The sequence below is a fragment of the Orbicella franksi genome, chromosome 12 (genome assembly GCF_964199315.1).
Source record: "Orbicella franksi chromosome 12, jaOrbFran1.1, whole genome shotgun sequence".
Taxonomy (NCBI): Eukaryota; Metazoa; Cnidaria; class Anthozoa; order Scleractinia; family Merulinidae; genus Orbicella; species Orbicella franksi.
In genome coordinates this window covers 22,881,262-22,904,496 of record NC_138156.1, presented here as the reverse complement: position 1 = coordinate 22,904,496, position 23,235 = coordinate 22,881,262, and the positions used below count along the sequence as shown (strand labels likewise).

General features: G+C 40.3%; 1 protein-coding gene across 1 annotated transcript in view; it reads left to right on the top strand.

Moving 5' to 3' along the window:
• The window catches only part of LOC145464262 (uncharacterized), a 38,256-nt gene that overhangs the window by 12,751 nt on the left and 2,270 nt on the right, over window positions 1-23,235 (top strand). Inside the window, exons 9-29 of the mRNA XM_081448096.1 lie at window positions 2,746-2,815; window positions 4,590-4,874; window positions 4,989-5,261; window positions 6,477-6,788; window positions 7,558-7,845; window positions 9,005-9,333; window positions 9,736-9,877; window positions 10,812-11,040; window positions 11,699-11,793; window positions 12,249-12,497; window positions 12,899-12,997; window positions 13,455-13,561; window positions 13,865-14,155; window positions 15,081-15,218; window positions 16,228-16,506; window positions 17,459-17,638; window positions 18,277-18,492; window positions 19,115-19,271; window positions 20,526-20,662; window positions 20,775-21,029; window positions 21,614-21,722. Coding sequence (XP_081304222.1) covers window positions 2,746-2,815; window positions 4,590-4,874; window positions 4,989-5,261; window positions 6,477-6,788; window positions 7,558-7,845; window positions 9,005-9,333; window positions 9,736-9,877; window positions 10,812-11,040; window positions 11,699-11,793; window positions 12,249-12,497; window positions 12,899-12,997; window positions 13,455-13,561; window positions 13,865-14,155; window positions 15,081-15,218; window positions 16,228-16,506; window positions 17,459-17,638; window positions 18,277-18,492; window positions 19,115-19,271; window positions 20,526-20,662; window positions 20,775-21,029; window positions 21,614-21,722 — 4,240 coding nt within the window. The remainder of the gene's footprint in view (window positions 1-2,745; window positions 2,816-4,589; window positions 4,875-4,988; window positions 5,262-6,476; window positions 6,789-7,557; window positions 7,846-9,004; window positions 9,334-9,735; window positions 9,878-10,811; window positions 11,041-11,698; window positions 11,794-12,248; window positions 12,498-12,898; window positions 12,998-13,454; window positions 13,562-13,864; window positions 14,156-15,080; window positions 15,219-16,227; window positions 16,507-17,458; window positions 17,639-18,276; window positions 18,493-19,114; window positions 19,272-20,525; window positions 20,663-20,774; window positions 21,030-21,613; window positions 21,723-23,235) is intronic.

The window sequence follows — 23,235 nt, the reverse complement described above, 5'->3', positions numbered from 1 at the left end:
GAACTTATGAGAGAAAAGAAAGTTGATATGGGCAAGAATCTCTTACCCAAGCACTGTGCAAATAGATAGTTTTCCACAAGTAAAATACACGTGTGTGATTGGGGGAGGGCTAAATGTAGCAAATGTAGACACGCGAGAACTTACGAGAGAAAAGAAATTTGATATGGGCGAGAATCTCTCACCCAAGTAATCTCCAAATCGAAAGACTTCCACAAGTGAAATACACGTGTGTAGATTTGGGGGAGGGATAAAAGTAGCAAATTTAAAAAGTTAGGTAGGCATTGCTCTGGATCCCGGCACCTAAAAGGCGAGTTTGGCGCATCTCGACTCGCGCGAGAACTTATGAGAGAAAAGAAAGTTGATATGGGCAAGAATATCTCACCCAAGCACTGTGCAAATCGATAGTTTTCCACAAGTAAAATACACGTGTGTGATTGGGGGAGGGCTAAATGTAGCATCTTTAAAAAGTTAGGTAACCAGTGGTTGGGATCCCGTTACCTAAAATGCGAGTGTGGCGCATCTCTAATTGCGCGAGAACTTGCGAGAGAAAAGAAAGTTGATAGGGGCGAGAATCTGTCACCCAAGCACTGTCCAAATCTATAGACTTCTATAAGTGAAATACACGTGTGTAGATTTGGGGGAGGGCTAAAACTAGCATCTTTAAAAAGTTAGGTAAGCCTTGGTTGGGACTCCGCACGTAAAACACGATTGTAGCGCATCTTTAGACGCGCGAGAACTTACGAGAGAAAAGAAATTTGATATGGGCGAGAATCTCTCACCCAAGCAATCTCCAAATCGAAAGACTTCCACAAGTGAAATACACGTGTGTAGATTTGGGGGAGAGCTAAAAGTAGCAAATTTAAAAAGTTAGGTAGGCATTGCTCTGGATCCCGGCACCTAAAAGGCGAGTTTGGCGCATCTCGACACGCGCGAGAACTTACGAAAGAAAAGAAAGTTGATATGGGCGAGAATCTCTCACCCCATGAGGGGAGGCAGATGACTTCTACTGTAAGTATCTCTTCCCGGTATTTTTTTTTTCTTTTAATTTTATGAGAACAGGGCTATACTCCTTTAAGGCTGTGGGTATAATTCGTAAAAACACTGAGTTCTTATAAATCGTTTTGAAATTCTTCGTTCCAGTTCGAATTTATGTTGCTGGCACATGGGTGGGCCGTGATGTAAGATACCTTAAAATAGTTTTTACTGTTCATGATGCACTGCTACGTTAATCTGCTTTATAAATATCTAACTGCTCTGGTCGAGGTTTTAATTTCAATATGATTAAACGTTCTTGTTATGCGTTCCTGTTAAAAATGATGCACAGTTGTCAATTTTAGTCATTTCAATTTGAAGAAAAGGTCCTGTTAGTACCTTCTTGTTACTTGATGAAAATTTTGCGGGGTTTGTTTTACCAGGGCGCTTCATGACGCCTCCTGGAATAAGCTGTACCTTCCCTAGTTGAATCGTCATCAGTTTATCGTACGTTATTCCGGTTATTGATTGGAAAAATAATTATACTTTTGAACCTTAGTTCCTCTATTTTCAGGGGATGGTGGGTGGGCTCACCACACGCTTTCGGAGGTCGTTACTTACGGACTTTTACGATTCTTTGCGTGTACGAGCCACTGGCCAAGCCATTGGTAGCCGTGCATGGTTACCTAAAGTACTGACAATCTATCTTAGCTCCATGTACTAAGTTTCTCCTCACCCTTTTTTTTTTTACACGGCTGTGTAATTGTGCGATATTTTCTACACAATAACTTCAATTGCCGAGCATGATAATACTGCACGTGGCTCCCACTGCCAACGACATACTCAGACAAGTATTCCAGATCATCTGAGTTTTTATTCCTTAAGATTTGTTTTAGACTGATTAATCAAACGCTCCTTTACGCCCGGACAAGCATCTCGATGCAAGCTCAGAGTTTATTGTGATGGCTTTCATTGGGTAAACAAGACATTTACGCCTGCTCGCCGCGCTCAACATCCATTCGTAGGCACTTTGGTAACTTTAATTAAGTTCAGTTCGTAGATCTGAACTTGATTTAGGGGGAGAAGCAGAGGAAGGTTCATGTTGTGTAATTCGTTCATCATTGCGGGATTACTTGATTTATCGGCATTCCCCGGTTTTGTCTGCTCACGTTTTTTTTCCTGCCCAAGTCTTTCTTCACGTGTGTTTAGACGTGATCTGATATATAATGACCTTGTTTTGTTCCAGATTATTGGCGTCGGTGGAGTCCGCCATCAGTTGAAAGCATCGGGGATGACTCGAACGAACTATTTACTTTTAAAGCACTATAAAAATCGTGACTTCATTTTAAAGCTTGTCTCATATTCCATCGGCCCTTTCTGGTATATTTTTTTATTTAATATCATCGGCATGTCACTGAAACAGATTATGACGCCTGCCTTGGCCGCAAGACGAAGAACCCTATTGAGAGTATGTAAGGAATCGGCTAGGAAAATTTCCTATCATTTCTCTTCGGTACTTACAGTAGAAGCCCCGTGCGTCCCGTCATGCAAGAGGGTCTTAATGGGAGGGGGTCCCTTTGACAATTGACGTCATTTTGAAAATAACCCATTTTAACGGTTGACGTTTAAATTTTAGGTATATTTCATTTCTAATTAGCAGCTGTGATTTTCAATAGTAATTTGTAATTGTATTGTATTTTAATTATAATAAGTAATTGTGACTAGTAATTGTAACTTTATAGTATAATTTATCTATCTGTTACTTGGTTTTAGGTTCTTCTTCGTGGTGAGTTAAATGGCAGTGGAGGAATTTTCCTGGATGATTTGTCGATCGAGACGTTCAGTAAGTGCAGAAAAAGTAAGACAGATTCAAAGAGTTGCTTCTTTCAACATCTGAAAAGAAAAACTTCAATGGAAAGCTTTAAAAAGAGCTTTAAAATATGTATACCATATTGGTTGAGTGGGAGGCGCGGTGACCTCATGGTTAGTGCGCTCGACGCCGGATCGATCGAGCGGTCCGGGCTCGAGCCCTGGCCGGGGACATTGTGTTGTGTTCCTGAGCAAGACACTTTACTCCCACAGTGCCTCTCTCCACCCAGGTGTATAAATGGGTACTAGCGAATTTATTGCTGGAAGGTAACCCTGCGATGGACTAACATCCCATCCAGGGGGGAGTAGAAATACTCCTAGTCGCTTCATTCTGCTGAAACCGGGATAAGCTCTGGCCTGATGAGCCACTTGGCTCATATACAGACTTCACTAACCTACCTACCTACCTACCTACCTACCTACCTACGCGGCTGAGTTTTGGGCAAAAATTCTGAATTTGAATCCTTATCCGATGTAAATTCTCGCCGCGATGTCACAGGATGGTTCGAACATGCGGCGATTTTTTTCGGGAAAAGGGAGTAAAACTTATGTGTTAGTTAGTGAGTTACTGAAGAACCTGCAGAAAGAGAGTAGCTTTTCACATGGTTGTTCGTTTGAAAGCCATGCCCGGTTTAAACCATACCCGGTTTTTCTGAGCGTGTTTTTCGTTATCGAACCACGGCGACAGCATTTCGAAAGCACATCCTCGAAATACCAACCCCTTTTCGTTCATGCATTTTCCTGAAATTTTCGAGGCTTGTTTTATTGTAGCGCATGCAGCAGCAGAGATTGAGATCTGGTTCCAACCTCTGAAACTCACTGCCAATTACTATCAGGCGAATTACTCCATTTCCTAAATTTCGTAGAGCTATATAAAAAAAATTTATTGACAGTTATAATAATATTACTAGTTCTTAAGTTGAAATGTAATTAATTTTTTTGTAGCTAGATCTTGAAAAAAAAACTTTTAACCTAAACTGTTTATTTAACACTACATTCCTTCTGCTAAATTTAGTTACTTTTGGGCACCTCTATTAGTTCCATAAACTATTTAGGTGTCCCAAACTCCACACAATCAACCTTGTATTAAAACTGTTGGTCTTCCTTTATCTCCTTTTCTTTCTCTCTTTAACACTTTATTTTTTAATCACAATTTTAAATTATTTCATTAGTGCTATTTATCATCTAAATATAATTTGTAGATATTCATATGTATTCTGACACCTCTGTAAAATTAATGTTTGTGAGAGTTTCAGTTAAAAATTGAATTGAATTGAATTGAGTCTGTGCATGATTATTAAGGCTTATGTTTTTACAACAGTTCAGGACATCGAAAAACCGCATTAACACAGCTCAGATTAAAGCAATCAAAATAACAACCTACCCAAAACAGGTCTGCAGATTTACACCATCACTTAGCCTCATTGCCAGTGGTTTAGAAAATAATATTCTCAAACTCCTTAATAATTCATCATGTTAAAACAAAGAAAATTACAAACGTGAGGGAGGTTTGGATATTCGCTCTTAATTAGCGTATGTTTTGACGATTTTACTTCTCCGTTTACTCCTTAGTTTTTGTTTCGATTGAGAAGATATATCAAACACTCGAAATTTCGGCAAAAAATACTCCGCTGCGCGTCGTATCTTCAACTCTCTTCTCGTTGTTTGGATATCCTGATGAAACACTGTCTCTCGTGTTTGATATATTGCATAATGTCTAACAGTGTATGCACGCGTTCTTTCTCCAGGTTCGCCAGTAATCATTCAAGGGAAAACTAATCATTTATCCAGTTTACACGACTCAGTGTCTATGAAGTGTTCGGTCTACAACTCATTCAACATCACCTGGTATCAGGATAATCATCGAATCAAACAAGGCAAAACCTACACCATTGTTGAAAGCGTGGTTTCCAATAAAAATGTAAGCGTGTTGATTGTCAGCAATCTCAACTGTCAAATGGCGGGAAATTATACATGTGTAGCGGCGAACGACTATGGCACTGACCAACGACAATTCACACTTAAAATATTAGGTAAGAGAACTTAGTGTGAAAAGAAGTGCTGCAAGTCTAAAGGAAGTAATATCGAGTTTGTCTTTTTAATGAGAATTTTGCTGAGTAGCATTTTATTTTATTTTAAATTAACAGATGTGCCCCGGCAACCATCAAATGTCATAATAGACCCGACGACAAAGCAGATTACATGGGCAGAGGTTGCGGGGTACGAGTGTCTTCCCGAGTCACATTTCGTGGTGGAGTACAAGAAGACCCAATCAAGGAATTGGACGACTGCTGGATATTTTGAAAACAGAAGATTTGATCTTAACGCCTCTAAAGGAGAGATATATGATGTGAGGATCTACGCCGAAAACTTCATTGGAAGAAGCCCGCCATCGGAGGTTGTCACTTTTAGGACAAATGGTAAGTTGAGAAGGATTGTAATTAGCCAGTAGAGCAAGCTACTTGGGGAACGTTTCAACACAACAACAACAGGAATAGAGCCCATTTCATGAAAGGAGCTCAGTGAGGGCATTTTTGAGTTATTTTGGCATGTACATAATTACCTCTAAATTGAAGGAAACCTGAAGAGTGGTTTACTAAGGTAGAAAATACCAAGGAGATAATAATAAACCATAAAAGAACAAGGATGGTTAAGGACGGAGAAGATTAACACGGATCTAAAACGACGACCTTAGGAAATTTAGGCTAAAATTTTCAAGATGTGAAACCGTGACGTAGCTTCTTTAAGTGACCTACTTGTGGCTCCAACAGGTCTCCTGCAGTTCAAAGGTAGTGTAAAATTAACGAGGTGCGGAAGCCAATCATGAATTACACTTTTGTTCATTGTGATTTATCTACACCTACATTAAATAAGTTGATAAATCCCATACGTACATTACGCCATCTGCTTAAACTACAGTATGATCACTGTCTTGAAATTGTGGCCCCCAGGGTCGTTGATTAGAACCACGCCTAAACACGGGCTAGTTAAATTAACCTGTGAGGCTCTCCTTGAAATTTAAACTTCGGTGAGGGTGTGCAACTTGTTTCCTGAAACCTTTACTGTTTTTCAGACCAAGATATGCGACTGCGATGCATAAGCTCTTTCAGACGTGACCCAACCCTATTTCAGACCTGTAAAATAAGAGCATGTTTTTAAACCCTGACTTCAGCTATTCAGAAATTGCTTCCACCTTTCGCAAGAGATTCAATTTCTTAGATGCTAAAATTGGACCCTATTCTAGATAAAAATTTTCAAACTCCATACCGATATTTCGAAGAAGACGAATCGGAAAGAATAATCTTTAGGGACACATATGCCTATGTGGTTAATATAATGGAGTATCCCACCTTCCTTCTATAGACAAAATGACCTTCAACCTTCCAAGTGAAATTTCACTGGGTATGTGGTTTTTGTAAGAACCCTTTTTAATACAACCACGCCTTTTATGACGTAGATCAAATCTTTAAAAGCGGTCGAATTGACAGGGTTCCAATGTTCCACTATATTTAAACGCAAATAAGTCGCAGCTCACATCGACTATGTTTACACGTTTAACAGCGATTTAGATCACGCTCTTTCCAAATGTTGTGCCCTGTATAAATAACTGGCTGTTTTTCCATCTTTTTCATCAGTTGAACCAAGCGAAATTCAAATTTTTGTTAATAAAGTAACGGTCCAGGGGTCGACAATGTTTTTACAAAGAGGAGCAAAAGTGAACCTGAGATGTGAAACTACAGCGGAACCGAGCCCGTCATTTTCGTGGATAATTCCCAGGCTATACAATAACATCTCCGCGTACGGACCATCTTGGGTCAGCGGCATCAAATGGCAACACACATTGGTTATAAAAAGCTTGAACTGTCTCAATTCTGGTGACTACAAATGTTTACCCAAGAACGTGGTTTCAGAACGAGAATCTTCGTCTGTAGCAATACGAGTCACAGGTTTGTTCGTAAACAGGATTGTTCTTGCAAATTAGTTCAATAAAACTCAAGCTATGAGTCATGAGTTTTATGATTGCCGATAGTGCAATATGCCCAACGGGCGGTTTGGTTGGTGTACAATTCCCGTCAGCTATGCATGTTATCAATCAATATCACAGTCCACAGAGTTTTATTGCGAAAGAAGGAGAAGCCGCAAATAACTAATTTTATTTTGTTGACTATGGAATGAAGTGACCTTCTAAAGCGCACGCGGATCTTCATCTATAGTACTACCCCCAGGAGGGACTTCCATATCAAAAGGTCGGGGATGCTTGTCGTCTCGCTAAGGAATGTAAAACAAGGATTTTAGTCTCTCTTAGAGTATTCAGGACGAAACACCACGGCTATTTTTAGCTGTTAAAGTATCTTTTAGGGTGCACTCGAAGATATAAAAATTAAAAGACGCTCTAATTTCCATTCTTAGACTCGATTTCAGTCCCTCTATCGAATCCGGTGTGCTATCCCGGACCAGCCAGTGGTATCTTTCAGGGGTCAAATAAAGTTCGAACCACGCCCAAATTAGTCTCCTTTAGGGGTTTTATTCAAATTTTCTAACAAGCATCCCCGATCTTTTCAAATGGGAGGCCCCGGGGGATACTTCCCACGCGGGCTAAAAGCCCACAAGATTACAGTGTAATCCAACAAAATGATTAAAGTCTTTCCAAAGTCCAAATATTTCCAATTTTGACAGACTGCTAAAGCTACTTCTTAACTTCATTCCTTCTTACAGAACCCGATCCGCCGAAAACGTTTGGCGTTTTCTTCGTCAACATTACATCTGTGCTCATCTCTTGGACAGCCATCACTTGTAACTATGCGTTTCCAAGTGTGATGACAGTTCAATACAGACAAGAGGGTGCAATTGCCTGGATCGAGAGACTCTTCAAATTAAACCCCGCCAAGGATTTCGTTCTCACAGAACAGTTTGAATACAAAACAGTCTACGAGTTTAGCAGTCGCCTTAAGTATGAAGGCCGCTTTGGTGTTTACAGCCCAGTCATAAAAGTGCTATCTCCAGGTACACTGGTTGCAACATTTTTCAGTTCTTAGAGAGTCTCATGTTTAAAGTATGGATAGTAACTAGGTTTCACTGTCACAGAACGAAAGCTTTAGAGTAATCGCACTGAAAGCGATTAAGAATTAGCGTAACAAGACTGCAAGCAAAAATATTCTAGATAAGAAGTCAAATTCTTCTCGCATTTTGATTGGTTTTTATTTATAATCTACTGGAGGACAGACGCATGTTGTTGTGCATCCTTTCAGTACTAGATCACAGACTGGTCAAAATGTGGTACGAGCATCAGTAACGTCACCTTCGGCTGTCGCCTCGTATCCCACTTAACTGTTCTTGCCACATTTTGAACCCCTATGTTGTGATAGGTTGCTCTATGTTATGCTATGTTAATTCTGCTCTCTTGTGCTGCTTTGCCACGTTGGGCTATGTTGTGCCATTTTGTGCTATGTTGTGCCATGTTGTGCTATGTTGTGATACGTTTTGCTATGTTGTGCTATGTTGTGTCATGTTTTGCTATGTTGTGCTATTTTGTTCCATGTTGTGCCATGTTGTTCTATGTTGTGCTATGTTGTCCAATGTTGTGCCATTTGGTGTCAAGTTGTGCTATGTTGTCCGATGATGTGCTCTCTTGTGCTACGTCGTGCTATGTTGCTTCTGTTGCCCTATGTTGGCAACATGGAATCTGTTTGTTAAATCGAATTTACACTATCAACATCGTTGCGTGGCATAACTACCAGCCGTTTTCTGCCTTGTGGCTATCCAATTTCTAAGCCAAATCACGACCATTTGTTTTAATTCTTTGACATGTTCCCTCAGAGAACGAAAGTAGTAAAATTATTCGCCAGGTCTAATTTTTACAAGTTACTTGATCTGGATAATTCTTGTTGCCACCATTTCACAAAATGGCCCTAAACAACAGGATTTGCTTGTCCTGCAGTCAACCTTTATTTTGCATCATTAACCTGTCCACGCGCGTGTGCAGTGGTTGAGAGTGTGGTTTCCAACAGAGTTTGGGGTAAAACATTACAATACTGACTTGACTAGTGCACTTAATGCAACTCGTAAACGCAACGTAAGAATTTTGATTACATATTTCTTAGAGAAATGCAATGCTGTATCGGTCCCTTATGCGTTTCTTTTATCAAATTCTTAAAACATTTAGCATGTCAAAACGCCCTCGGCATGGAAAACGGCACAATTTCTGACGGACAAATCACTGCGTCTTCACAATGGAACCCCGATCATGCTGCTATTCGGAGCAGAGTAAACCTCAAAGCCAAAGGACGGAAAGCAGGAGCTTGGTCGGCTCTTCTTAATAATATCAATCAATGGCTTCAAATAGATCTGATTGGTTTGAATACCAGAGTAACACGTGTTGCAACCCAAGGAAGAAATGATCTGGACCAGTGGGTGACCAAGTATAAACTGGAGTACAGTAACGATGGAGGAAACTTTCAGTACCACAGGGAACAAGGGCAAACTGATGACAAGGTGAGAAAAACCACTTGCGTTGCGTTGTGGTTGTTTCGTGGTTTACGCGATAACTCGCATTGGGGGTGGCGTTTAGGGTGGCGTTTTTGAGGTCGCGGTTTTGGTCGCGGTTTTGGTCACCTTTGTAGTCGCGTTTTCGTCGCGTTTTTAGTCGCGTTTTTCGTCGCGTTTTTTGTCGCGTTTTTCAACGCGTTTTGGATCGTTTAGTTGCGTTTCTAGTTGCGTTGCAATGTTTTAGTCGTGTTTTTAGTTGCGTTCCGTGATTTTTCAAACACTATCCAGGTGTCTAACATGGTTTCAAGTAAATTTCGGCCATTTCAGTTATTGTTAAACCTGAGGTTTCCACGATTTTTAGCGTTGTGCATTAAAAGTAATTACTTAAATTCTTGTTTGATGATTTAGGTATTTGCTGGAAACACCGACCGGGACACGATTATGTCACATGACCTTAGCCCACCGATCAGAGCGCGTTTTATCCGTTTTCGACCAGTAGCTTGGTATAATCATATCTCAATGAGGGTGGAACTTTACGACTGTTCACAAGGTACCAATTGAAGCATTTTCATGTTGACAATCATCTTAGAATCTATTACATCAAAAAGTATACTTTCTTTTAAAACTGGCATATAAGATGTCGTTTCTTGCCCATTGCAACTCTATGAAGACGACTGGAGTTAAAAGAGCCCTGTCACAGTATTTTGAGTTATTTTGGCCATAGACAAAATTACCTCTAAACTGAAGGAAACATGAAAATAATAGTTAACTAAGATAGAAAAACACCAAGGAGATTATAATAAACCATAAGCGAACAAGGATGGTTAAGAATACACGGAATACAAATGACGAACTAAACATTTCAAGATGCGAAACTGTGATGTTGCTTCTTTAAGCCCAGAACTATCAAGAAAAGAAATGCTTAACAATCACCACAGGTGATTATAGGTTGACATTTTGAGTTGAACAACGAGCTTTGATTGGGAAGGTTGGTAGTCTTACCTTGGCAGTCTTCACCCTAGTTACCTTACAGCTCTTGATTTCAAATTGGTAACAGGCAGTTCAAGTCTGGAAGGACAATTCATCTTTCAACCGTTACCACAGTATCACAACACGTAACATTTTAACAAATCTGTCTGTTATACCTCCCGACCCAAATACGTTTTCCGATTGGAGATTGTGTCACGTGTCATGGATCAAAACTCACTAACTCCCTAAAATAACAACAACTTGAACATTAGACTCGCACGTGATCAGGTCGTGCACCTGAAATCGCGGCAAATTTGCTGTGCCAGCTTCCGTCAAACAAATATTTTTTCACATTTTTTTTTTCTATTTTTGAGTATAGCAAAACACTTATGACTAGCCCCACGGGAAACAGTGAGATTTGTTTCCCCTCAAACCCGAATGTTGAGGGTCTTGGGAAAAAAAAAACTCACTGTTTTCCGCGGGGCCGGTCATTAAGTGCTTATTTACGTTTGCAGATCAGGCCAATGTTGTGGTGACTACCCGTTTCTCGGGACAAGCTGGGGACATGATGACAATCTACTGCACAGCAATTGGTCCTACTACTTCAACCTTCACTTGGACGAAAGACCATCTGGCCTTACAGCCATCCTATCGGGTGAAATATGCCGTCAACAGCACGTTCTCTTCGTTAACCATTAGAATGACCAGGAAGGCTGATTCAGGCAACTACACGTGCAAAGTCAGGTGCACATAAATAAATATAATAAATAGCTGAATCAATAGTAAAATCAATAAATTAATGTGAATTTACAGTTAGACTGCGAACGCTGACGTATTTCTGGCGAAGCCAAGTGACATCCGAAAATACGTCTGCATTCGCAGGCTAATTTGCAGTGAAACCCTGCGAAAAATCCTCGGAGCTAGGATGAGAACCAACAACAAACTCAACTCACTTATGACACCGGGTCCAGGATTCGAACCCGGGCTGCACTGGTGAGAGGCGAGCATTCTAATTACTGCACCATCCTTGCTCCTCATCTGTTTTTCAATATATTTTACATCATTTCAGCAGATATTTTTAAAAAGGCCCTCCTGGAATTATATTAAAGCATGTTTAGCCAGTCACCTATCAACACCCGTGGGAAATCAGAACCCGAAAGCAAGCGCGGGAAAATGCGTAACCGGGAGCAAGCATGGAAAATATGTGATCGATACCAAACGCTGTAAAAGAGGAAACCTGATTGTCCCATACACCACAAAATCTTTCCAACTGGTTTGGCCTTCGTTGCATAATAACTTCACCGTATAACATTTAAACTCCATAAAAACAAACTTAACATAAATAACTATTTTCAGTCACCCGAACCTTTTTCACTTGTTATATTTGTCTTTTATGTTGCAGTCATTCTAAGACAAGTCTGCAGGAAACAGTATCTGTACGTGTATCTGAACCTCCCAGAGTACATATCAGACCTTTCGTGAGGACATTGTTCGAAGGTAAATCTCAGGATAGTGCAAAATAACCGTCGTTTAAATTTTGTTTTCATCATGAGCCTGAAATGAACACTCATTTGATTTGAGAGTTTTCGTGTGCTCTATCTTAAAAATATTTGAAAGGAAACTTTAAAGTTGTTTAGCCTAAATTTTTTCAAATTTGTCGTTTGTAATCCGTGTCAATCATCTCCATCCGCAACCATCCTTGTTCCTTTATGGTGTATTATTATCTCTTGAGAGTTTTTCTATCTAAGTAAACTATTATTTTCAGGTTTCCTTCAATTTAAAGCTAATTTTGTACGTGCCCAAAATAACTCAAAATATCGCGACTGAGCTCCTTCAAGAAATAATTAAATCACTTCAGAAATAATCTTTAGCAGGTTGGTACTTTGCTTTAATCCACGATAATTTCATTGTCTCCAGTTTTTCTAAATTTGGTTCTACTAATAATTTTTCAGGTGAAAGCGTCACATTTCAATGTTATTTGTCACGTGGCAACATATCAAGGTTACACGTGACCTGGTACGAGATGGAGGGAAACAGTCAAGAGAAACTCATCAGCAGCCACAACGATTCATTTGCGTTCACTGTTCAAGGAACACTGGCTGACAACATGGAGAGTCACGTGGTACTTTATAGATGTTCCGTCAGAAATACTGATGGACTCGGTTCTAGTCCCTCAGCCAAGCTAGTAGTTCTGCGGAAAGGTAACTAAAGAGATCGATTGAAGAAGTGTCTTCTCCCGTAGTATAGTCAACAAGCATACTAACATTTGGGGGCGCGGTGGCCTCATGGTTAGTGCGTTCGTCTCCGGATCGAACGGTCCGAGTTCAAGCAATGACCAGGGACATTGTTTTACGTTCTTGGGCAAGACACTTTACTCTCACAGTGCCTCTCCATTTATCCACCAAGGTGTATAAATGAGCACCAGCGAATTTAATGCTGAGGGTAACCCTGCGATTTACTAGTATCCCGTCCAGGAGAAAGAAGAAATACTCCCAGTCAATTTATGATAGAGAAACCGGGATAAGCTCCAGCCTAGTGGGCCGCTTGGCTCGTATGCAGACTTAAACCTTTAATAGTAACGTATGTTTACTATGACTTTTAGGAGATAAAGCTGTCTGTGTACGTGAAGTTTCGTATGGAGTCACATGGATGCCCACGTCAGCCGGAATGAACGACATTCAGCGATGTCCTAATGCCACTGGTGAGAAAAAGGTTTACTAATCCTCCTTAAACCTGTAACACGAGATATTTCATTTAATAAGTCTATATATATCGGCCATGCAGGTATTCGCTGCTCAATTATTGATAGTTGTGCAAACGATGTGCAAAGCATAATAATTATTTTTTATAGACGGTATAAACTCTCTTGATGAGCATGTTCTGTTCCTAAGGCAAATATTGTTTAAATAAATAAAGAAAAAGTTTGATTCTATGCCCTCCCTTCAATATCCTTACTGTTGAAATCTCCGTAGTATCCCTGAGGTCAAAAAACCCTTAGTGTGCTATATTTACCTTCAAGAGGACTAACGGGAGACGTATATATAAAAAAGTCCCTCTTCGTAAAACAGTAACTAACAGTTAATTTCATCAGAACTTGTTATAATGTTGAATTTCTTGGTGATATTGTTGCTCAACTAGATTCTACTTTTCCACTTCAGGAACAGCAGTGAGACCTTGTCTTAAAGTCGACCCCGGAACTGCCCAGTGGGATGAAGCCAACTTCTCAAACTGCATGTCAAATGAAGTACAGGAAATACACAATGAAGTAAGGACAAAAGCAATCAATTTTTATGTTCCCTAGCTTTGTGATTAATTAAAAGCATGACTCAAAACTACATATCCGAAATCAATTTTATCATATCAGGTCATGAGAATCTTTAAGGTGAAGGTGTGTAATTGCGCTCCTTACAAAATAAGCTGGTGGAATTGCTGTGGCCCGCCGTCTACTACTTTATGAACCATATCTTGGCTTGTCTGGAATCCAAACATATTGGTAGCCAACAGGAACCTCGTTTACAGGGATTTCTATGGCAACACAATCTTCCATTTTTCTCTCACAATCTTGCAGATATTAGCAGTGACAGAAGGATATGCAGTCAGCAGAACGTTAAGCGGCATCCTTGAAGATTTAGAAAGCGTCACAGCTGCTTACAGAGCTCCAAGACAGGGAGAGAATTCGAGGTCACTGTTCGAAAAAGATCTAGCAGCTTCTGTTGATGCACTTACAAGACTGACTGACTACAACGCGGCAAGCAGAACAAGACCTCTTAGCAATAACCACGACATCAGTAACTTGGTAAAGACCTCTAGCAACTTGCTAGAACTGTCTAATCTGCCAGCTTGGAAGACTGCACTCAAGGTAATTTATAAATTTAAATCCTTATTAATATCAATAATAAGGAACCGGGAAAAGTGCCTACAAAACCCTTTCAGAACTATCTCGTTCTCTCGAAGATCTCGTTCCAATGGGACAGAAATTTCCCGTCCCCGAATTAAGTAGTCGGCGAAGGTTCTGGAAAAGAGATTTCTACAGCCGTAACATAATTTAGCTCGAAGACCAATGGCTACTCCGGTTACCACGCGCATACATAGAGGATATTACACGGTGGCTCGAAGATATGAATTTTATGTTCTCGTGGCAAGTACAATATCTCACGAGTGAGCGAAGCTCACTCGTGAGATATTGTTCTTGCCACGACAACATAAAATTCATATCTTCGAGCCAACGTGTAATGTTCTTTTTATTATATGGAGAAACCAATTCAACAAAAGCAAAAGGCGGGAATCGTGACTTCATTGAACGATACGACACTCACAAAGGTGACATACGGAAAATACGCCACTCCGGTCCCGGATGAAGTTGCGTATGGAATCTACGAGTGGTTTAGTTCCCAGTAAAACACTCTTCTCCATATAATAAATTTTTATTCTCTCTACAGTCATATGTAACATATATTTTTCTACTCATATTTAAATAGTGCGCAATAAAATTGATTGATTGATTGATTGATTGATTGATTGATTGATTGATTGATTGATTGATTGAGTGAGTGAGTGAGTGAGTGAGTGAGTGATTGATTGATTGGTTGGTTGGTTGGTTGGTTGGTTGATTGATTCATTGATCGATTCATTGATCGATTCATTGATTGATCGATATATCGATCGATTGAACAAGTGCCACTTTTGGGAAAACTTTAAAGGAGTTCATTAACTGAATCTATACGACTTTGTATTCTTAATTTTGATATTCAATAACTACATTTTCCTGGTTTGTGCTCCCGCAGACAGAAGATGATCTAGCATACAGGATGGTGTCAGCGCTCAGTGAATACGGACATCATTCTATGAACAAGAAAAGGGACATTCACATACAAGCTGACAACGTTGTTTTGATCGCAGTCAAGGTTTCAGCTAACAGTTCTGTAAGTCGAAAATATCCAATCATCGAGTTAATCTGATTTAAGACAAAAACTAAAATTTACTTTCTGGGCAATATACATCTTGCTTTGACGTATTTGTTTAGAAGAACTTAAAGAGTTAGTCATAAGAGTTAGTCGTAAAGGAGCTACGTCACTGTTTCACATCTTCAAAAGGTCAGCCTAAATTTTCTAAGTTCGTCGTTTGTAGTCCGTGTTAATCTTCTCCATCCTTAAACATCCTTGTTTCTTAATGGTTTATTATTCTTTCTTTGATGTTTTTCTATCTTGGTAAACTGTTATTTTCATGTTTCCTTCAGTTTAAAGGTAATTTTTTCCACGGCCAAAATGCCCTGACTGAATTCCTTTAATACCCAGTCAGAAAAAAACGCAAAAACTGGCGGATATTCCGAAAGTTGTCGCGTGAACATGACGTAATTATGGTTTGTCATTTACCTTCCTATGATGTAACCTCCATGACGAAAAGTGCCTGTCCCGAGAGTAAATTCTCGTAGACAGAATCCCAACCTGAGATGAAACTTCTCGGGGGTCTGCCATATAGAGAGGACGGGGACGCTCGTCCGAAATTTTGAAATGAACCCTAATAGGTACCAAGATCCTATTTTGTGGGCGTGGCTTGAAATTTTATTCCCCCTGAAAGGTAAAAATCTTGGAACGACACATTAACTGACACTTTCATAATTTTTAATAGCGACTGAAAGACGATTGCTTCGAATACCTTCTACTCGTAAAGTTTGAAAGCATTGTCAAAAATCTCAGTCCTGTTGTTCATTGTAATATAAACGAAACGGTGAAATAAAATCAAATATTTTTCTCGGCACAATACCCAAAAAGGTGCCGCGATAGCTCCCACTGTGATATTTTGAGCCTGAACACCCAAAGAGGTACCAAAAAGGGACGACGAGCACCCCCGTCCTTTTTATATGGGAGCCCCCCCCCCCCCCCGATCCATAGCACCCTTAACACTTGCGTTCCCATCTTTTAAATCCTATAGGCTGCGTCAGAAGGCCTACGGATGATTCATGGACAAAGTTCGCTTTATCTACCACCAACATTCTTCAGCCAAACAAACGACTCAGTTACCATAGTCAGCGTGATTTTCTCGACCTTGGGTAACGTTCTCACAAACACGGAAGCACTTAAGGAGCTTAACACGTCCCATTCCAGTAGTTCTGATTGGTTCCTGAACTCGAGGCTGGCGTCCATTACGGTCAGGCCACGCCCACCTGACGTCATAAAACCTCCATTTAAATTAGCTCTAGAAACGAACAAGGTAACTTATTGATTTCTTCTCAACATGTAAGAAAAGTGTAGATGTATACCCACCAAATAATAAAGTATTTTAGTCGTCACGTGGTTAAACATTTTTAAGGAGTGTGTCTTCTTGGTGAAAGATTGCCGCGTTGAAAACACAGAAAATTTTGTCATTGGTGACCCAATATCTTTTATAGTGCAACCACTCGAACTGGGCCACCTAGAGAAAATAAAACTAATCAAAGCGTTAACCGAGAACACTGGACTGGTAGCTCCTCGTGACGGCAAATAACGGTCTGTTTCACGTGAAAACATAAACACTGTCGACCCCTCTACATTATATACAGGCTTAGAGATTCAGTCCTTGACGGCAAATTATCATAATTATATTTCTTGCTCGAAAAATGAGCTCGAAAACTCATTTTGCCACAATTATACCTAAACCTTTGAAAAGCGTAAAAAATTTAGGATCGAAACGAACAAATCAACAAATGGCAAAGCTTCCTGAGAGGTTCACAACACCTCGCATTGTGTTGGGTTCTCCGGCAATTTTGTTAAGATCTATTGTTCGTATTCTTTAATGTTATTGGTTTATTTGAGGAAAAGATCACGATCATTTGTTCTCAAGTAACGTTCTTATTGGTTAACTCTTTTCTAAGAAGCCTGGTTCGAGTAGTCGCACTGTAATAACTGCTGTAATGAGCTTAATCGTTTATGTTCTGGGAAGGAATTCAGTTTTTTGATTCGTGCAATTTAAAGCACTCTTAATTAGCTGTGTTCCTATCAATAATAGTAAGAGACTAACGAGTGTGTCATAATTTATAACGCTAAGGACAGCTTGACCCCAAGATATACATCACGTTTCTTATCAACACCAAAAAACCACAAGGTCGGTCAGCTCTCGGAGATAAGATGTCGATGCGACGATTGATGTTGTTTTAATCCATCTGTTCGTATTTATTCTGACCAAGGTTACCATAGCAAGTAGCAACAGAATGTGCGTATTCCTAAATCTCTCCGGAGATCACAACAAAGCTTGGCCAACGGAAGGATGTAGTGTTGTCTCCCCGAGAACAAACAGGACAACTACAACCTGCGCTTGCGATCACATGACCCTGTTCGCTGTATTGATGGAGACCAGTAATGACAAGGTAACCAAACGTGCCATAGCAGAAACCATGTAGCCTGGTTTTCCAATATTTAGTTGCCAAAGTTATCAAAACGGACCAATCATAACAAACACACATACAACGGGTGTCAAGCGCGGGAAAACATACAACGGGTGCCAAGCGCGAGGAAACACACAACGGTTGCCTAGCGCGTGAAAACATACAGCGGGTGTCAAGCGCGGGAAAGCATACGAGTGCCAAGCACGGGAACACATGCAACGAGCGCCGAGTGCAGAAAGTTCCCAAAAGTCGAGATAAGTTTGCATTTGTTTCCTGGAATATTGGAAAAACATACGTATGCCAAGCACGGGAACACGTGCAACGAGCGCCGAGAAAGCGCCCAAAAATTGAGATAAGCTTGCATTTTTTTTTTCTGGAATATTGGAAAGAATTGGTCTGTTGAGATTTAAAGCTACAACAGGTCGCATAAGTTTTTTTGTTAAACCAACTTTAAAGATAAGCAAACGCAAAATCGGAGAAAAGGAGGCCATTTACCCAAAACATTCAATGGAAAACCTCTCTAATTTCTTAACGGAGCTACGGTGCATGCCTTTGGTAAATTACAATGACGCATTCCGTATTTGCTTTAGCAATTTTCTTACGAGCATGTGTGGTTACAGAAAACAGATGCCATTGACCGTGCTGCGCTTTCCTGGATATCCATAGTAGGATGTATATTGTCCCTCATTGGAATCCTGATCACCTTGTTAGTTATGATGTATTTCTGGAAGAATTTGCGCTCTCCGAGAACAAGAGTCCTTGTAAATCTTTGTGTTGCCATAGCCATGACAGACGTGTTGATAATTGCCATGGAGATTGCTGATGTGCAGAACAAGGTAGGTTACCAAGTAGAGGTATACACAGTAGTAGATTAATGGATGATGCGATATTGATATATGAAAGCTGCTACTGAGAAAGATATAATGTCAGTCTAGAAGATTCATTCTATGGAAATAGAAGCTTGTGGCATTTGGATCAAGATTGGTTTCTTATTACACAAAACCTAAACAAAAGCAAGGATCCTCTGGTAGAGAGCTAGCAGTTTACGATTGAGTGTCGAAGGTCATCAGTCAATTACTTTGGTTTTGGTCTTGGTTTACTACGATTTGTCAGTTGGCTGAGTAGTATAATTGGTAAGTAATTGGTTTGGTTTTGGTTTTACAACACTCAATTGAAAACAGATCTAACAGCAAAGAAATATGTTATCCCGGGCAAGTGCGCCAACCATGAAGCCAGTGACATGACTCAATTCCTCAGCAATCGCGCCATTTAGAGCGGTTTTCAATTGAGTGTCGTAAAATCAAAAACAAACCAATTACTTACCAATTAGACTTCTCAGCTAATCTCAAACCGTAGTAAAACCAAATCCAAAACCAAAGTAATTGCCTGATTACTTTCGACACTCAACTGATAACCACTCAAACATGTCTTCTCAGTTACTTTATAATTCCCTTCTAGACTGGCTGTACTGTTCTGGCTGCACTGCTTCACTTCTTCATCCTCTCGATATTCTGTTGGATGTTGTCAGAGGGGGTGCAGCTGTATTTCTCCATTGTCAAAGTGATTGGAGAGGCAGCCCATGCACACATGAGAGTCTTCTACTGTCTGGGATGGGGTAAGGTCCAGTTCTACGTTTTAGCAATTAATAGGTGCAGATCCAAAGCTTTCAATTACCGGCGCCTTTCGTAGGAAGGTGCAAAGAGAGCTACAATTCTGGTCAAAAGTCTTGGGACACTTTGCACTTTTGCTAACATATGATCTTACTGTCCACCTCCCCCTTCCCACCCCCAACACAATGTTGATGTTGATTCATCCAAAGTAGACCCACTATTCTAACATTGTTTTGAAGGGGGGGGGGGGGAGGGGGTGCTCGGCTATTTAAATAATGACTTTCCACTTCAAAACAATGCGTCGCCAGTTGTCGTTCTGTCAAGAGTCCAAAGAACTTTTGGCCAGGATTGTAGATGCATGTCGTATGTTTCACTGAGTTACTTAGCTTAATAACGTTGGTCGACAGTAACTAACAGGAAAAACTGGTTATAGTCATTGTACTATCGGAAACGATGTTTACAGGCCCACAGTCTCTGTAGTTTTGTTTTATGTCAAAGTTCACAGCCTAGTATAAATAAAAATAAATAAATATAACCTTTATTTACCCTCGGCAATGTTTATAGCACAAGTGCTAGTGAGGCCGAGCAAACAACTGAAACAAATAATTCAAATTGAACATAACATTGTTAAGAATCCCAACTGACCGGAGGCAAAGCAGTTGCCTTTTTACAAGCGTGGCCGAGGATTTGAACTCGGGGCTACCAAGAGACAAATCCAGATAGTGGTCAGAACGGGACTAGAACCCGGGACCGCTGGATTGCGAGTCCGACGCGCTGATCACTCGGCCACGATGCCTTCTCCTGGCTAGTCACTTTGTAAGAAGCAAAGCAAGTAATTCCACTCTGATATATAAATGTGTAACAGCGAATAGTTAAACAGTTCTGTAAAATGTACGTTGGCACATATCTCCGGTTTCAGTTGCATAAAGCGACTAGGAGTATTTCTACTCCCCCCTGGATGGGATGCTAGTCCATCGCAGGGTTACCCCCAGCATTAAATTCCCCGGTACCCATTTATACACCTGGGTGGAGAAAGGCACTGTTAGAGTAGTGTCTTGCAAAAGAACAAAAGAAAATGTCCCCGGCCAGGGCTCGAACCCGTACCGCTCGATCCGTAGACGAGCGCACTAGCCATGAGGCCACCGCTTCTCCACGATACACCTACAAGTCGCTTTTTATTAAAAAAAAAAACCCAGAATCCAACCCCGAGCCGATAAACTATTGACCTTACTTAGTAACTTACTTTCCAATTGTTGTAGGTCTTCCCACTCTTGTTGTGGCGGTTTCCTTGGCAGCTACTGGTGGTCAAGGTTATGCTGATCCACAATCATGTTGGCTGTCCACACGGAATCATATCCTCTGGGCGTTTGTGGTGCCAGCGCTCCTTATTATCAGCGTAAGTTTCGATTGCTATTTTATGTATCCGTGTAACAGCCATGACGTGAACACAAAAGACAGTTTCCTTTGTAAAGACCATAATTAAGTGGTCCATCTTTTCTTTTCAACAGGGAAATATAGTGGTCTTTGCGCTCGTAATCTACAGCATGCTCTCTAGTCATCGTCTTCGAAAAGAGCCGCTGACACGGAGATTCCAGCGCGGGCTCAAGGCCTCGTTTGTCTTGTTACCTCTTCTCGGAACCTCGTGGTCTTTTGGCGTTCTAACCATGACCTCTGACAAGATTGCATTTAACTACATCTTTGCAATCTTTAACTCGCTGCAAGGATTTTTCATCTTTATCTTTCACTGTGTTTTCAACAAGCAGGTACGTCTCCGGTGTATTTGTACAAGAAAAACGTCATGATACTGTTAGCTTATTCTTGTTTTAACATTATCCTGTTGAATGAGGGAAATACATATATGTTATTTACTGGCAAGTAACGTACTTTGTGATATTGCTCTGAAAGCAACTTTTGCGTTGAATTTTAATTAAAGCCGTTCGGTTCAAATCTGGCGTACGCGTGCGTTTGACAAGTCGAGGTCAAAAAGCGATACTGTTTGCGGAATTTGTTGTCAGAATCTATAATTATTTGACTCTGTGTTGAATGTTTTACCTTTTACGTTGTTTTACGATACAACAAAAAGCTTGACAAGTTGCCAAAGTTGGAAATTTCTGAGCGGTCCGTGCTCGGGGTCCGGATGGGAAAATCCAGACCGCTGGAGCGCGCGCGATTAGCCAATCAGATTCAAGGCTTTAGGATTCCGGACCGCTGCGAGGCTGGGGAAAAAATGATAATAGTTTAATGCCTCCAAGGTCTGTACAGGTGAACGGAACGGACCCATTTAGGACAAATGGGTCGTTCATTCATCAGTTAGCTGTGACTTACATTATTCAAAAACTCATTTTAGATAAGAGACGTTCTAAAAGAGAATAAAAGAAAGCGGAAAGGTTTCGTCACAGACGCCATGACAGCTCAATCCAACAGAAAACTCAGCACTATTACAAACACAACACAAGGTAATGATAAGAAACGAATTCAGGTATATGACCGTAAACAGTCGACGTGGACAAAGCTATAACACGATGCCTATATATAGGATTTAGTTTCAGTCAGATATTTTCGGTTTTAGCTAGGCATTTTCAGTGTTAACCAGATATTTTCGGTTTTTGCCAGATGTTTGTAAGTGTAGCAAAACATTTTCAGTTTTAGCCAAATATTTTCATTTTCAGCCAGATATTTTCAGGTTCAGCCAGATAATTTCGGCTTTAGACAGATAATTTCAGTTTTAGCCAGATATTTTCGGTTTTAGCCAGATGTTTTGAGTTTTAGCCAGACATTCATGGTTATAGCCAGATATTTGCAGTTTAGCCAGATATTTTCTGTTTTAGCTCAGTGGTATTCGTCTTAGCCAGGAGCCATAATCGGGGACGGAGACCGTAAGCGCACGCCATTTCTAGTATTGGGGTTGTCCCCATGATATGGGACAATAATTCTATTTTTAGAACAAATTGCGCCATAGCCTGCGGCACACGCGCGTACATGCTGTGAGGATTTTTGCGGATGTCGCGCGGGGGAAAAGGCGTCCGAAATTCCCGAAATGTTTCATGTTTTTGACCCACAACTCAACGCGTTTACGTCTGTTGGAATTTTGCTTAAATATTTTCGTCGTAAGCTGCTCCAGTTTGAGTGAAGTAACACAGTGTCGAATTTAGGTATGTTCCGCTGTAAGCTTATATATATCGCTGACCAAGTTGTGTTCCGACGGATGCTTCTTTTGCATGAGCTGTACATTACTCCACTTTAAATTTCACATATGTTGAAGATTAACAGCTTTTCCATTACACAGCAAAAAACTAGCTGGATATATTTAGATACAGCAGAGCTTCAGGACTTCATAGTTTCCTAGCTCCTCTCGCCACAAGCTTGCGAGGAATTTGTCAGTCTATCGCGACCGAAAAGTAAAACAAAATAACTGCTAGTTTGAGTTTCGCTTGAATTGTAAGCAACGCTTGATGTTTCATCAAGGCCCAATAACTTTACGTCCGTAGATACTGCTCAGTTTTATTCGTGTAAAAATCTAGTAAATTCTCTGTTATCGATGAATGAGAGCGCCCGCCGATGCGTGTTTTGTACAGTCAGTAAACATGACAAATTGTACTTCCGCCGCACTTACGTGTGAAAGCGTAAATCGAACTCAAACAATAACTCTATAGTTTTTAAATATGTTTAAGATTGATAAATGTTTGAGAGCATATTAAAAGCTAAGCTGAAAATATGTGAATAAAGCAGAAATAATCAGCAAAGTTACGATGACGCTTTCTTTAATCAATTTGGAATAACGATTTCGATTTTGTTGATCGAGTTATCAACTCCTTGTCTATTTTCATTTTCGCAGTGTAAAACTTCACTATGCTTATGTTGAAGAAACACACATGATGTTAGTAGCCTTTTTTGCGTTCGTGAAATTTGTTACAGCATCTCAGCACAAAAGATAACGAAAGAAATCTTTGTCAAGATTTGTTGACAAAT